At 41.7% G+C, this 15,233-nt stretch overlaps 1 protein-coding gene across 2 annotated transcripts in view; it reads left to right on the forward strand.

Moving 5' to 3' along the window:
• The window catches only part of LOC115377001 (phosphatidylinositol-binding clathrin assembly protein), a 136,688-nt gene that overhangs the window by 114,001 nt on the left and 7,454 nt on the right, over nt 1–15,233 (forward strand). For both annotated transcript variants that reach the window (XM_030076852.1, XM_030076854.1), the window contains 5 exons: nt 2,537–2,677; nt 3,812–3,842; nt 5,048–5,180; nt 13,795–13,851; nt 14,789–14,905. In XM_030076852.1, the coding sequence (XP_029932712.1) occupies nt 2,537–2,677; nt 3,812–3,842; nt 5,048–5,180; nt 13,795–13,851; nt 14,789–14,905 (479 nt within the window). The remainder of the gene's footprint in view (nt 1–2,536; nt 2,678–3,811; nt 3,843–5,047; nt 5,181–13,794; nt 13,852–14,788; nt 14,906–15,233) is intronic.

Consider the following 15,233-nt stretch of genomic DNA (forward strand, 5'->3'; position numbering starts at 1 on the left):
AAGTTGTCATTTTTGAAGTTATTTTACGTTAATTTTTTAGTTATGTTATGTCGGTTTGCGTAATGATGTTTTTTAAGTTATGTTGCTTTAAGTTATGTCATTTTATGTTATGTCGTGCAATATGGGTATGTCGTTTTCAGTTATGTAGTGTTACGTTACGTTGTTTTGGTTTGTTTTAAGTTACTTTGTCTCGTTTTACGTTATGTCGTGTTATGTTGTTTTATGTTATGTCGTGTTATGTTATGGTGTGTTTTATCGGCTTAAGACGTGTAATCGTGTCATGTTAGCATACATACAGCATACATTATGCTGCTTGTGTGTGTCGTTATGTCGCGTTACGTCAGGTTTTGCGTCTCGCTGATATAATTTATATTGTTTATGTGTCGTGTGGTATTACGTTAAAACCACATCATCTTTCATAGCCACATTTTTGCATCTCCTCTTTCTTTCCTGCCGTTAATGTGCACCGTTCTTCATCTCAGCCCTTTTCCTTCTTTCCGCCCAGCACACACACACACACACACACACTGAGGTTTCCACCAGCAGAGTAATATCGAGCCATTAACTGGATGAGTGCTGACATGGGAAGTTGTTAACATCGACAATTATCCGCACACACACAAACACACACACACATGCATGCACATGTTTGTTAACACAGGAAATTACTCACTGTCATTTCTACCCACCGTCCATAGGCACGAGCAATCAACTCTCTCTCTCTCTCTCTCTCTCTCTCTCTCTCTCTCTCATATCCATAAATAATCAGCGCTATGAGTCAGAATCCATACACGACAGTTACAAACGGATAAATCACTCATGAAGAACAAGTGCTGCGAGCAACAGAGTCAGGAGAATGGGATTAACCGCCCTGCAAAAAAAAAAAAAAAATCTCCATGTTACCGAGTCATTCAGTCATAGATTCAGAGTTAAAATCTTTTTTGTTTTGCCTCTAACAAGTGAAATAAATCCGCCAGTGGGATGAGATAATCCCACGTGTTCCCGATGCAGTTTCAGGATTTTTTATTTTCCGTGAAGTAAAATCTGTTGGAAAAACAAGGCAGAATGAGGCAAATCATCCCACCAGGATCGAGAAAACGACACCTAATTCGAGAAAATTGCGGAGACGAGTTGATTAGCGTCGGAAACACGCGGGATTATCTCATCCCGCTGGCAGATTTTTCACCTAAGATTTGATCGCTGGAGATGAGATTAACACTGGCTTGTACAAATGAACAGTTTTCAGAGATGTGGTGTGAAACGGCAGCCCCGGTTAGATTAGCCGGCGCAGTTTAGTAATCTCTCATCCTCAGCAGCTCGTGGCTTTGCTTCATTTCCAGTCAAACTCGTGAATGTGATGATTTTTTTTTTTTTTTTTTTTTTTTTTTTTTTTTTTTTTTTTTTTTTTGAGGAGGTTGGAGGCGCAGATGAGATTTACACCGAGTGTGTTTGTCGCCTGCCGCTGTCATTACCGCCAGGATGAAGTGTTTCTCACAGATTCAGCAACTTTGAATAACAATCTGTCTCGTGCTCCGGCTTTCCTTCCTCACTGTGAGCTTGCATTTTTGCTCTTCTTGTTTTTTTGTTTTTTTTTTTTTTCCTCCAGATTGTCATTGTGGCTTCGCTTTTCTTCTGCTTATCGATTCTGGCGCCTTTCCAACGCTCTCCTCGGCTCATTAGACGCCGAACACGCACGGCACAGGGTTGCATTTGCATTTAATGTTTGTTTGCAGGTATGCATGATGTGCTAACCTGTTCAGGTGTGTGTTCTCATCCGCCTGTGTGATGTTCTGATGTTTTTCCTGTTGGGTTTCTCGCATACGTTTGACTTTGTGTGTCATTCAGTCTGATTCACTGTTCAAATCTTGTTTTTCTTCAAACAAAGTTAAAAAAAAAAAAAAAAAATCTCCCAGTGGGATGAGATAATCCCACCGATTTCAATGCAGTTCACTTGTTTCAGGAATTCTGAGAAGCAAGATAAAGTTTTTTTTTTTGTTTTTTTTTTATAAGCTTGTTTAAGGAATACTCCAATGTTTTGGGCAAAAAACTCTCTTTCCAACTTCCCCTGACAAGATGTTCAATACCATTTTCAATCTGTATGTCCAGTGGTTCAATTCCTGTGGGTAGCATTTAACGTTAGCTTAGCATAAAGACTTGAAGTCTATGGGAGTCGTTAGCCTAGCTCCGTTAAAGTGAAAAAAAAACAACAACCTTACGGCAACTCTGAGGCTGTCTGATTTTAAATACACGATACACTGTAAAAAAGAGTCGCTGTAAGGTCTATTTTTTCACATTGACGGAGCAAGGCTAACGACTCCCATAGACTTCAAGTCTTTATGCTAAGCTAACACAAAATGCTACCCACAGCAACTGAACCACGGCACGCACAGAGGTGGAAATGGTGTCCAACATCTTGTCTCACTCTGGAAAAGGTGATTTTGCCGAAAACACTGGAGTATTCCTTTAAGATGGAGATTTTTTTTCCAGTGTGTGTGACACACTCTGCCCTCCTGTGTGTGTGTGTGTGTGTGTGCAGGTTTTGATGCCCTGGGTGACCTGTTGAAGCCGACAGTTCCCACACACACCGCGCCTCCTCCTCCTCCTCCGATGGCCATCCACCCTGGAGGAAAGCTGCTAGCCAACGACCTCGACTCGTCTCTCGCCAACCTCGTGGGCAGTGAGTGCACACACACATACACTCACTTTAACACACACACACACACCCACGTTAACACACACTTTGGTTCATCAGTCATCAGCAGTCGTTTTCAATGGAGTAATATTTCTGTCATTCAACACGGAAACTGCATGGGAATTGAAAGCTCGTACCTAATTTCATTTGTCCTGAGGCGTCACTCATTTATATTGAGTAGATGCATTCAAAGACACACACACACACACACACAAATGATGTGCATGTGTTTGTGCTTTCACGCTCTTTTTTCCCTTCTGTTTCCATTTGATAATGAAACAATAAATCAGTCTCCAACATTTGCTGCCTGTTATGGGATTTTATCATCTGTTTTTTTTTTTATTTATTTATTTATTTTTAACAACCAGGAAATGCCAAAGGGACACTTGTCAAAGTTGTATTGTAGTTGATAATATATCCATATATTATATTATATTTTTTCAGCAAATCTCTTATTTTGAGTTGGTCTTCTTGATTTAAAAAATAATAGATAGGTGCATGCAGATACACAATGGGTCTGGACGGTTTTCTACTTGTTAAGAGAATTGGGCTTTATTATTATTATTTTTTATTATTATTATCATTATTTTATTTTTTATTTTATTTATTTATTTTCAAAAGATACAAAATCCTGGATTTCTTTGTGTTATACAGTGTATTCCAAAAAAGTCAGCTAACATAATTAATTCTTGGGTGAAGGCTTGGAATATCTTGGAATTTTGTCAGCCCTGATTTAAAAAAAAAAAAAAAAAAATAGTAAACAGTTGTTCACCAACATAATATTAATTTTTCATGTTATGCTCAATTCCCCAAGGAAAAAACAGAATACTTTAAAACAGAAAACTTTAATAAGACTCTGACTCTTAAGTGGGATTGTAATTGTGGATGAGGGAAAAATTGCATTTATGTAAGTTGTGGAAATTAAACATTTTCGTCATGGAAACTCATGGAAAAATTGGATAATTAGAGTGGGAACCCTGAAAATAGGGAGATAAGGCCTAACGAGCAGCCCTGAAAACAGGAAAACAGGAACTTTAAAGTGTTTTGGAGTTTGTGAACCTCCTCCCAGTGTCTCTGAACATGATCACTGAGTGCCCGTGTGTCTGTCTCCCCCCTCAGATCTGCAGTTTGGTGGGACCCCGGCCAAGAAGTAAGTGTTTGTCTGCGTCGTGACGATACCTGTCTGACTTGTGATCGCGCTCCAGGCTGCAGGATTTATGCGCTGACAGAGCTAATAGGCCGCGCTGCCAGCTTTCCCTCCCCACACTCTGCCTCGTCCGCGGCGTCTCGCTCTCGCCCCGGCCCGCTCACACGTCTTCACAAAGTGCTTTTAAACTGCATAGATTTGCCACAAAGTGATTTATAGAGCAGCGAGAGTGTGGGAAAAAAAAAAAAAAAAAAAATCAAGAGAGCTGCACACGTTCGGCTTTTCGTTCCAGCAGAGGTGCCTAATTAAGGGAAACTAAAGAAGTAACCAGCAGGGGAAAAAGTCTGAAAGTAAATGTATTGTTTTCTCTCACCAAAATGTGAAATAAACCTCTGGGTGGTAAGGTAGACATAGCACAGTATTATTAAGGTACATTTTTAATATCCATAATAGAAAATTTAATTTACATTCAGTACTTATTGGGGAAAAAAATGATCCAAGACATAAACACTGACAAAAATCTTAAAATCAGTGAAGGATAATCTACAGCCAAGAGGGTCCTTATCGCAAAATGAACCCCAACCAGTCGATCAGGATCTCGTATTGCCCTCAAAATTTTTATTTTGCGATAATTATCAGCTGACTGCACTTTATTCCGCTTGTTACATGGCTGTTAATGAAAGAAAGCAACTATTCTTATTTGAAATATTAATCCTGAAATGATTTAATAGACATTGACGCTTACTTTCCGAATACTTTCCTCAGTATCTTTAGATTTAGCATGAATGTTTTTATTTGTTGATGTAGTATAGAACAAATTTTCAGCTGCCATTTCCAGTTCTAGTTTGATAGCAGCCATATATTTAAAGCATTACTTTATTTTGGACTTAACCAGACTGAGACAAGATGTTTGATACCGTTTTCACCTCTCTACGTCCAGTGGTTCAGTTCATAGGGGTAGCATTTTGTGTTAGCTTAGCATAAAGACTTGAAGTCTATGGGAGTCGTTAGCGTAGCTCCATCAAAGTGAAAAAATAAACTTTAGAGCAACTTCAAAGCTGTCTTATTTACACAGTGGATCATGTATTTGACATACGACAGTCTTAGAATTTCTTTACGGTTTATTTTTTCACTTTGATGGAGCTAGGCTAACGACTCCCATAGACTTCAAGTCTTTATGCTAAGCTAACATGCGTGTCCCTCTGCAGGCCAGAGATGCAGTGGAGTCAGCCCGGGGAGAAGAAGCTGACGGGCGGGCAGAACTGGCAGAACAAGACCATGTCGACCACGCAGTGGAGCCCCGCCCCCATGGCGCCGCAGCCCATGCCCATCCAACATGTGGTGAGGAGGCGCACACACACACACACACACACACACACACGCACACACACACCAAAACAAGCACAGGGTGTCTGCAGGCACTGAGAAAGCCATGAAAAGTGTTAACTCGTCTCAACTTGAGGCCTTCAAACCTGCTGGATATGGTGAAATAATACATTTTAAACATTAAAGGGGCAGTTCACCCAGTTTGCAAAACTTTCAGTCACTTAGGGCAGTGATGGTGTTGGCCTGTGGCGCTGTAGTGTGTGCTCAGTCAAATAAATAGAAAATAAGGCTTTCAGTTTACATCAAGCATTCAAAAAAAAAAAAGCAAGATATTAAATGTGCAGAAATTGTGTGTTAAACCTGTTTATTTGCATCTGTGGCCCTAATGCAAACAGTATGTATCCACCTCTGTTAGGCAGGAAATAGTTCCCACTGACTCTTTCTTTGTCCCTGATGGATTATAGATTTTTTTTTTTTTTTTTTTTTTTTTTTTTGGAAAGAGCTGCTGCTGCGTTTTCCACTTTTTCCCTCCATGTAGATTTCTTAGTTCAACGAAACGAAACGAAACCCGTCCAGCTCCACTGTGCCGGGTGTTGATTATTTGTTATTTTGGGTGAACTGAGCCTTTAAATATAACAGTTTGACAGAGTTTTTTAGCACCAGTTAGGAAAAAAGTATTAGACTGACTATCACAATCGAAATGCACAAAGATAATTAAATGACTTATTTATCCTCTCACACACATGCACACACACACACACACACACACACACACACACACACGCACACACGCACACACAGTCTTTGTGAAAGCACTAACCTGTTTGTTTCTATACCTGCATTTTTTTTCCTCTTTGCTTTCTGTGTGTTTGCAGCGTGCCATCTTGTGATGAAAGTATCTGTGTTTGTGTGTGTGTGTGTGTGTGTGTGTGTGTGCGTGTGTGTGTGTGTGTGTGTGTGTGTGTGTGTGCTGAGCTTGCCAGACCCCTGATTGTGCTCCTGATCTCTGCTCTGCAGTTTCTGGCTGACAAGGACAAACTGTCACTAACCCTCCACTTCCTCCCTCTCTCTCCCTCTCTCTCTCTCTCTCTCTCTCTCCCACTTCATGCTTTTCTTCCGTCTTTTTTGCATTGTCATCCACTCGTCTTCCTTCCCCTCCTCTTTGCTTGCACTCTTTCTTCTCGTTTATCTCTCTCTCTCCCTCTCTGTGTTTTTGTATTGTCGTTCGCCCGTCCTGTTTTTCTCCTCGTTTTTGACGTCTTCATCCTCCTGATCACAACCTCTCCTCTCTCTCTCTCTTCCTTCGCTCGTCCATCTCTTTCCCTTTTTGAACTTTTCACCTCTCTCTCTCTCACTCCTTGTCATTTTTTGCCTCTCCATTCCTCTTTTCTTTCTTTATCTCTCTGTTCTTTACCTCTTGCCCTTGTTTTATCTCTTTTCCCTTCATTTTATTTTATTGTTTTACCTTTTATCTCTCCGTTACCATTTTTACTGTATTCTCCTCCCCTCTTTTTTCTTTCTTCATGTCTTTTGTTCGTTCTTGTCTTTTTCTTTCTCTACTTTCATGGTTTCTCTTTCCTTCTTTCTCCTGCTTTCTTGTTCTTTTCTTTGATTTTCTGTTTTATCATTTCTCTCTCTCATTTCATTCATTGTTTCTCATGTCTTCTTTTTTCTTTCTCCCCTCTTCTTGCTCTCTCATCCCTTTTTCTGTCCTCCTCTCCCCTACTGTCATCATCCCATTTTTCATTTTGCCTCTCTCCCATCGTTTTTCTCATCCTTTTTTGTCTCTCATTTTTCTTTCTCTTTCTTTCTTTTTCTTTCTTCTTACCCTCTCACCCTTTCCTGTCTTTCTCTCTCCTACATTCTCCTTCTCTGTTCAACTCTCTCATCCTCCCATCCTCTCTTTCCCTTTCCCTTTCATTTCGCCTCTTTCCCATCATCCCCCACTCTCTCTCTCCCTCTCTCTTCCTCTCATCCATTTCTCCCTCTTTTTGGTTCTGTCTCTCCCTTTCCCATCGTCTCTTTCTCTCTCTTTTTTGTTTTACCTTCCATCCTCCTCTCATCCTCCCATCTGTCATCTCTTTTCCTCACCATATTCCTTCCTTCTCTCTCCTACTTTTTCTTTCTTTACCTCTCTTTCCCATTGTCCCTCTCTCTCTCTCACTCTCTCTCTCTCTCTCTCTCTCTCTGTCTTTTTCTTCCTCGTGCGTCCTCTCCTGGTGCAGAATGGAATGTTCTATACTAGTTATGTAAGTACTAATCCCTGTTTAGTTTGACTCACTAAGGTGCTTCATACCTCTCTCTCTCTCTCTCCCTCTCTCTCTCTCTCTCTCTCCTTCACTTTCCTGCATTCCTAAAAGACAGAAAAAAAGGATTCCGCTTGCGTGATTTCCTCACATAACCTCCTCACCTTTCTTTGCCTCACACTCTCTCTCCCTCTCTGTCTTTCTAAAAAAAAAAAAAAAAGTTGTGTGTTTGTTATCCTCCTCGTTTTGTGCGTCATGTGCCTTTAGACCGAGTGAAGAAGATCTGCTGACGCTCGCTGGTGGTGATGCGCCAACACGGGGCCGACAAGCAGAGTCTGTGTTGTGTGTCTCAGCCCGAGGCGAATACCTGATACCGAAACGCCTGCGTCGCATAAAAGCAAACTGTTCTCCTCGGTTTGGTGTATTTTTGGCACACAGACGCCCGTGTCTCTCCAACGATGGAGACAAAGACGGATCTCATGTCGGCGATTTTTTTTTTGTCGAGCAGCCGCCAAAAATAATCGCCCGAGCTGCTCCGCTCGGTGAGAGTAACGGATCGGATTGATAATCTGTGTCGATATCAGCGCTGGAAAAGTTGCATCCCAAGGTTGCAGTGTAGATCAGGAACCTCAAAAAGGAGGATAAACTTTGAGTATTGATTATCAGGGGTCTCCAGCTGTTCCAAGGGAAAAGTGAAATGATGATCAGATGATAGATTTCGCCAAACTAGCAACCACTTATGACTCAGGACATACAGTTTCCTCAGATATCAGTCATACCTTTTGTCAAAATTCATCCTTAACCCTCCTATTATCTTGGGGGTCAATTTGTTGATGTTTAACGTCTGTAAATAAATGATTAACATCATTTTTTTTGCTTCATATTTAATGACTTTTCCTAATGTAATGGGTACTACCGGGTAAACATGAAATTCACATGATGATATGTTTTCAATGTCCTGTACACACTTTGTAACGCATCGGTTATAAATAACAAAAATCTGTACTTAGAAATCATATAAAGCCATTAAAACACCAAAAATTTATATTTCTTTCCAATTTTAGGTCAATCAGTGAGATTTTATGGTGATTTGCATATTTTTCCATAGTCGTGTAATAGTAATACTGGATGTATAAGTGGGGGTGGTGGAGGGGAGTTATGTTTTATTTAAAGGGCTATTTAGGTCATCAACAAAGAAAGATAAAGTACCAGTAACAGTTTTAATTATAATAATTTTGTGGACCCCAAACATAAAAGATGTTCGTAAATAATTTGAACATAACAGGAGGATTAAACAGCTTTATTTTTTCTTTATGATTCTGCTCTCTAAATAGAAAAGCTGGTGGTAAAGTGACTGGTCTTTTTTTTTTTTTTTTCCCACATGTGCCAGCCACTTTTAAAAAGAGAAAACAAAATGAGTTTCCCTCCTGTACGGTATGGGAGAAATGTTTTCCAAAGTGCTCGCCAAGTCTCTGTAATGCATCATAGGCGGCGTTCTGCATAAAACAACAAGGCGCATTAAGCAAGACAAGCAGCTACGTAATCACTCAACAGTTTGTGGTTAGGGGGGGAGAAAAAAAAATAGATCTACAGATTAGATTTCCTAGTCTTAAAGGAAAATGCGCACATGACTGAAAATCTGTTACCTCTGATTGTTGTCGACGTGCAGAAACAGAAACAGCAGAAGCTCCATAAACCATGACACGGTGAATAAAACACATCGCAGCGTGCGGTGACTTGGCGATGATGCGTCTCTTTATACATAAGACATCAGAGGCAGCATCGCAGGGAATGGGCGAGCTGTCATGCATCGCACATGATAAGCTGAAGCCCCCACATCTGACGTCCCCGCCAGAAGGACGAGGTCGCCGTGCTCCCCCATTTGCTTAATACTTAAAATGCCAGCCAGGACACCAGCAGAGCCTCTTACTTATTTAACCTTTTACTAAACCATGCACGCCACTCAGGAACACCAAGACTTATTTTGCAAAGACGGACGGGCAGCTGGGAACGTGAACCTCTCTGCAGACGGGAAAAGGGGAGGGCGTAGCAAAAAGAAAAGAGATGAGCCAACATGCATGTGGAGTTTAACGAGGACAAACTGTGTCTGAAACGTCAAAAGACTTAAAAGTTACAGCCATAGGTGCAAACATGCATGTGGAGTTTAACCCCCTGAACCCCAAAGCCGTCGGCGGGATAGAAAGACGTATTTTTTTTTAAATCGCCAAAATTCAACCGTTTATCATAGCTGGAAGCTTTAAAAACCTATTTTTTCGTCGGAATTTGAATTTTCCGACGGTCCCTGAATGCAACATATCCGACTTCCATGTAGCGGTAGAAAAAAGGACGAAACTAAGCCTAAAAAAGTGATTTTTCATTCGAATCATTTTATTGTACATGCTTCATTCAACAATTCGCTAAGAAATAGTCGTTTACTCAATCCAGATCATTCAAAAAACAAAAAATTCTGCGGTCTTCAGCGGATCTGAGACATCTTGATTGATTCAGGTGAGCCCAGCAGTCGCGTGACAAAAATTCACTGAATTTCAGTGCGTAGGCAACAGTAGTAATATGGAAGGGGGCAAGGCAGTAAAAACGCCTAAGTGTATACAGGTTGGAAAAATGTTAATATTTCAGGAAATAAATCACGTGAAGCCCTACTTTTTTTTTCTTGGATCAGTGACACTTGTGGGCACCTGAAAAAATGTTCTGTACATTTATTCCAATGTTTCTCGATTTTTGTAAAATAAATTATCAAAAAAAATCAGTTTGCCTTTTTTATTTTTTTATTATTTATGGCTCTTTCATACTGTGTTAAAGACATTTTTGAATGGCTTCAGGTGATAGCCACAGCTGTGCTGTTTCCATAGAGGTGCAGCACTTGTAATTGCAGTGAAAAACAAGCCCACAGTGAGCCAAAATGTGAGGGGAGCAGAAAACACCCAAAAACTGCTTGGGGTTCAGAGGGTTAACGAGGACAAACTGTGTCTGAAACGTCAAAAGAGTTCAGAGTTACAGCCATAGGTGCGTACACTGAAGTAGGAACTAATACAACGAAAAACAACCCACACAACCAAGCAGGGCAGCCTCAAAAAAAAAAAAATGCAAAAAGCTGAAATCCAACAGCCGATATTTATTTTTCTTTCCTGCTTCAAGTATACATGCAAGCGAAAGAAGAGGAAGAAGACAGAAAGACAGATATTAAAAGGAGGTGGACAAGTGAAACTGAATTGGAAACACCTGCTTACAGAAAAAGACGATTTTAAGACACTGCGTTGGACCAAATGAACTCGTTAGGATGCAGATTTTCTGCAGTGCAATCGATTAGTTTACTCCCGGTTAATTGACTAATTGTTTCAGCGCTGATAGTTTCGTCGGCAGTTAGAGAGCGAAGAAAGCTGCAGCAGAGGAAGACAAAGACGAATCTGGAGGCCCGCTGCGCCGGCAGACGGAGAGCCGGAGCCAAGAGAGCTGAAAATAGTAAAAGATGGAAATGCATACTGATGAATGTATCCAGATAAAGTGCAGTGGTCAATACGTCTTCCCCTCGCTCACATTTTATAACGTCTGGTTTCCCGGAGTGTGTCTGTCTCTCATATTGACATTAATCTGACCTCAGATGCCACAGTTTGAGATGCTAAAACAAGCCGTCAGCGTATTACTGAGCGAGCGATAAATAAATGTGATGGATAAATCGGAGCGCTCCGGCTGACTCGGGCTCGGCCTCGCTCTCCGGCAGCCGGCCAGCGCTCGGGCTCAGAGGAAGTAGCCGGAGGGGAAGTGCAGCAGGCAGGAGCTCGGGCTGATCAATGGTTATGATCAGCTTTCACTGCCTTCTCTCCCCCGCAGAGAGCGACGCACAAGCTGATACCCGATCGATCGCATTGATCGGCCACTCAGATCGGATCGCTAGCTCTCTCTCTCTCTCTTCCTCTTGATCGCTGAGTGAAAGATCATTTCCCCCTGTCGTCCCCCCTCGCCCTGCTTTTAAAGGGCCATTAAGACTCAAACTCGTTTTTATGGATTTCCCAACATGCCGTGTGTTAAAGGAGAATTCCACCAAAACAAACATCAACATCAATGGGGTTTGCTGACTCTCTGGTGGCATTTTGTTGTTTTAGGGTTTAATTCTGTCACTAAAATGCTGCTGCGATTGGAGCTTAACGGCAGAAAAAAAAAAGAGCTCTCCCTCTACAGTGCTGGATTTCTCCTCGTACGTTTGTTTCATATCACTGCAAATCACAAAGTCCACAAAAAAGCATTTCCTTTTTTATTTCTAGGTGTTGACTTTGAAACCTGACCAACATTTCTGTTTTAGATTGCCGATTTTTTCCCCCTCTTAATAAAGGCACACCATGTAATTTTATGATGCTTTAGCACCATCTAGTGGTGATTTCTCTGTTATGTCTGTATACAGACTCAAGAGGTCGGGAGTTATAAGCTACATGGTATTTCATTTATCATAGTTACACGGCGTATTTTTCATCTCAAAATAAATTCGGCTCGTGCTTAGCAAGAAATGACTAAAGGATGTTGTTTGGCTCGATAACAATAAAAAATACAACATCAAAAACCAAAATTACCAGAGAATCAGCACAAATATAAATAGACAATTGCTGGTTTTACTCCGTGTTTGTGTGTTTTAGATGGAATCCTCCTTTAAAAGGGTTGCTTAGTGTTGGAGAGCACTACCCAGTTTCCTCTGACTGATGCATATCCGCAGTGTTTGAGACATTACTCGGTTATCTGCCTGTGTGATAACGTTCTTTGTAATTCTGGGTAAGAAAATACGAGTTCACATTTACGACAGGCGATAAGACCGAGCGGCTTGATAGTTTAATCCCCGTGAGCGACGCGCGCGGCACTAAATCCTCTCCAAACTGATGTTCACTAACCGCTACATTACTCCATCACAGATAGTCGCTCTCATTATTTCTCCATTTGTCAAGGCAGAAATCAGAGGCTTTTGGACGCAGCCGAACAGTCGACTGCGAGCGGCCCGTCCCGCAGACCTCGAGGCCGGTTCCTCTGTGATCAGTTTGATGTATGAAGCGAAGAGGGCAGGGCTGAAATGCTGTTTTATTGAACCGGCCTCTTTTTTTTTTTTTTTTTTTTTTTTTAAAGCTGCTCTAATGATTACGCCCGCTGGGATTCCTCCAAGTGCTGCCGCTGCACGCCGTGTTGTCCTCCTGATGTGCTCAGCTCTAATCTCACGGCTCCCACGGGTCATCACGTTTCTAGAGAGCGTATTTCAGACAGGGGAAGACGGGGAATTGAACACATTTCTGGGACAGATTTGTTCAGATTGGGTTTATAAAATCAGTAACTAGTTCACCAAATGTAAGGTGATTTATTTTCCACTGTGTTCATGTTGTGTTGCTTCTCCTGCTGAGTGAAAAAACAGAACAATAAACTTTAATCAGACCTCTCAATCTGATATGTGGTCAGTGATTTTCTTAAAAGGGGAAAAAAACACATTCGGTTAATATTAGGGTTGGGTATCGGTTGGGTTTTATCCGATATCGGTGCCTACTCGGTATTTTTTAAACGGTGCCGGTGCTTAAACGGTTCTCGAACTGGTACTTAAAAAAAACGAAAACGCACACACTTTGTCAAAAAACATTACCCTTTTATTTCCAGGGCCAAATTGAACTCAATATTAACTTAAATATTTAAACAATATAAATACCAGTAGCATAATAATAAACTCGTGCCATTTATGCGCAGCCGCGGGGGAGGAGATGGTTACAGTCGGGCTGCACGGCCCAGTCGGGAATGTCTCACGGCCCAGTACTGGTCCATGGACCGGTGGTTGTGGACCGAACAACCACAATGAACACGGTGCATTGTTCGGCTTTTAAATAAACTCCATGTGTCGCCAGATGTTTGATTAAATTCGACGTGTTACCTCCCTTGCATGATGTTGCTTTAAGGAATCTGTTGCATGTCGCAGAGTCTGCATCCTCCTTAGACGTGAAATTTAGCCAAACCTTGGAGCGTTTTGCCTTCAGCATCTTTATTGATCCTCTCACTATCAGTTCTGATCAACAAGTGTGCTGAGTAGCGGCGCTGACGTCATGTTCAACAACCGCAAGTTGAAGCCGGAACACCAGGGGGCGGCACCGAAATGAGGCACTGAAATTTTCGTTCTTATTCGGTCTCGTTATTACCATCTATGTCGGAACAACAGGGCACCGTGTTTCAGTACCCAACGCTAGTTAATATCGGTCATGAAAATTCAACATCCCGGTCCCATGGAAACATCAGGGAGCGCGCTGCTTTGACGATCCGTGACTTTGCCTGGATTTTCTAAATGTTCTGGTGCTGGTTCACGTCGTGTGAGGTGAAAGCTGCTGGCTGACTCCTGGTTTGTGTCTCTGCAGGCTCCAGCTCCCATGGCTTTCCCCATGACCACACCGCAAGTGCCTGTGTATGGAATGGTGAGCGCGCACACACACACACACACACACACACACACACTTTCAACAGGGAATACGTGTGCACAAGCATGCATACACATAAACATGCATAAACACACATACAAGAGGCGATACGTTGAAATTCAGTATATAGTGATGTGTATCATGGGGCAGAAAAGTGCTGCAGTGATCACAGTGATTTTAAATTTTTTTATGGCATTCTAGCAAAATACCATGGCTTGTAACAAATATGGTGCACAAATTAAAAGACCATACCAGTGATTTTGAATATTTTGCCCATTTACTATCATTTCCCCACATTTTACACTGCAACAGGCCAATCTCGTGGGGGGTCCTAAAGGTTTCACAACATGTAATCAAAATCCATTCCAATGATTTTGAATGTTTGGCGTGTTTTACTACAGTTTGACCTCCATCCATTTTCAAATATGAATTTCTGGTTGAAGCAGCCGCCTTATAATGCTGATAATCGGCTGTGGAAAGCAAAACCTTTCCACCAGGGACTATTTTCCCTGGCGGAGGAGGAGGAGGGAGCGTTTCACTCCTTAACCAATTTAAAAAAGTCCTGAAAACACAACAGTGCTGCTGCTTTCAGGAAAACTCATGTGGAGGATTTTATTCTGGTGTGAAGAAAGTCTGAAGGCTCTGAAAGTTCATTTTCATATCATATACCGGAATGGATGGAAACCAACGTCTCTTTTCCTCTCTCTCTCTCTCTCTCTCTCTCTCTCTTTCTTTACCTCTCTCTCTCTCTCTCCTCTCTCTCTCTCCTTCTCTCTCTCTCTCTCTCTCTCTCTCTCTCTTTCTTTACCTCTCTCTCTCTCTCACTCTCTTTCTCTCTCTCTCTCTTTCTCTCTCTTTCTTTACCTCTCTCTCTCTCTCCTCTCTCTCTCTCCTTCTCTCTCTCTCTCTCTCTCTCTCTCTCTCTCTCTCTCAGGTCCCTCCCCAGATGGGTCAGATGGGTGGGGTACCAGTGATGGCTCCTCAGCCAATGATGTACAACCAGCCTGTTCTCAGACCCACAAACCCCTTCGCACCCATGCCCGGAGCCCAGGTAGCACACACACACACACACACACACACACACACACACACACACACACACACACACACATACACACACAGTGCACTGTTTTGGCATGACGTCAGACTGTGGTGTCATGTGACCTCTGCTGCCTAACAGCTGAAAATGTAATAATGTCACATTATTACTCAGCAATAATGACATCACAAGGGCTGTGACATGTTTTTCATTCATTATGTAATAACAATAATAATAATAATAATAATAATAATAGTAATAATGATGATGAGTTGCTACATTACTGTTATTCTCCAGTGTTACCACATTGTGATTCTGTGTCATTGTGACATCATCAAAA

The sequence above is a fragment of the Myripristis murdjan genome, chromosome 18 (assembly GCF_902150065.1).
Source record: "Myripristis murdjan chromosome 18, fMyrMur1.1, whole genome shotgun sequence".
Classification (NCBI taxonomy): Eukaryota; Metazoa; Chordata; class Actinopteri; order Holocentriformes; family Holocentridae; genus Myripristis; species Myripristis murdjan.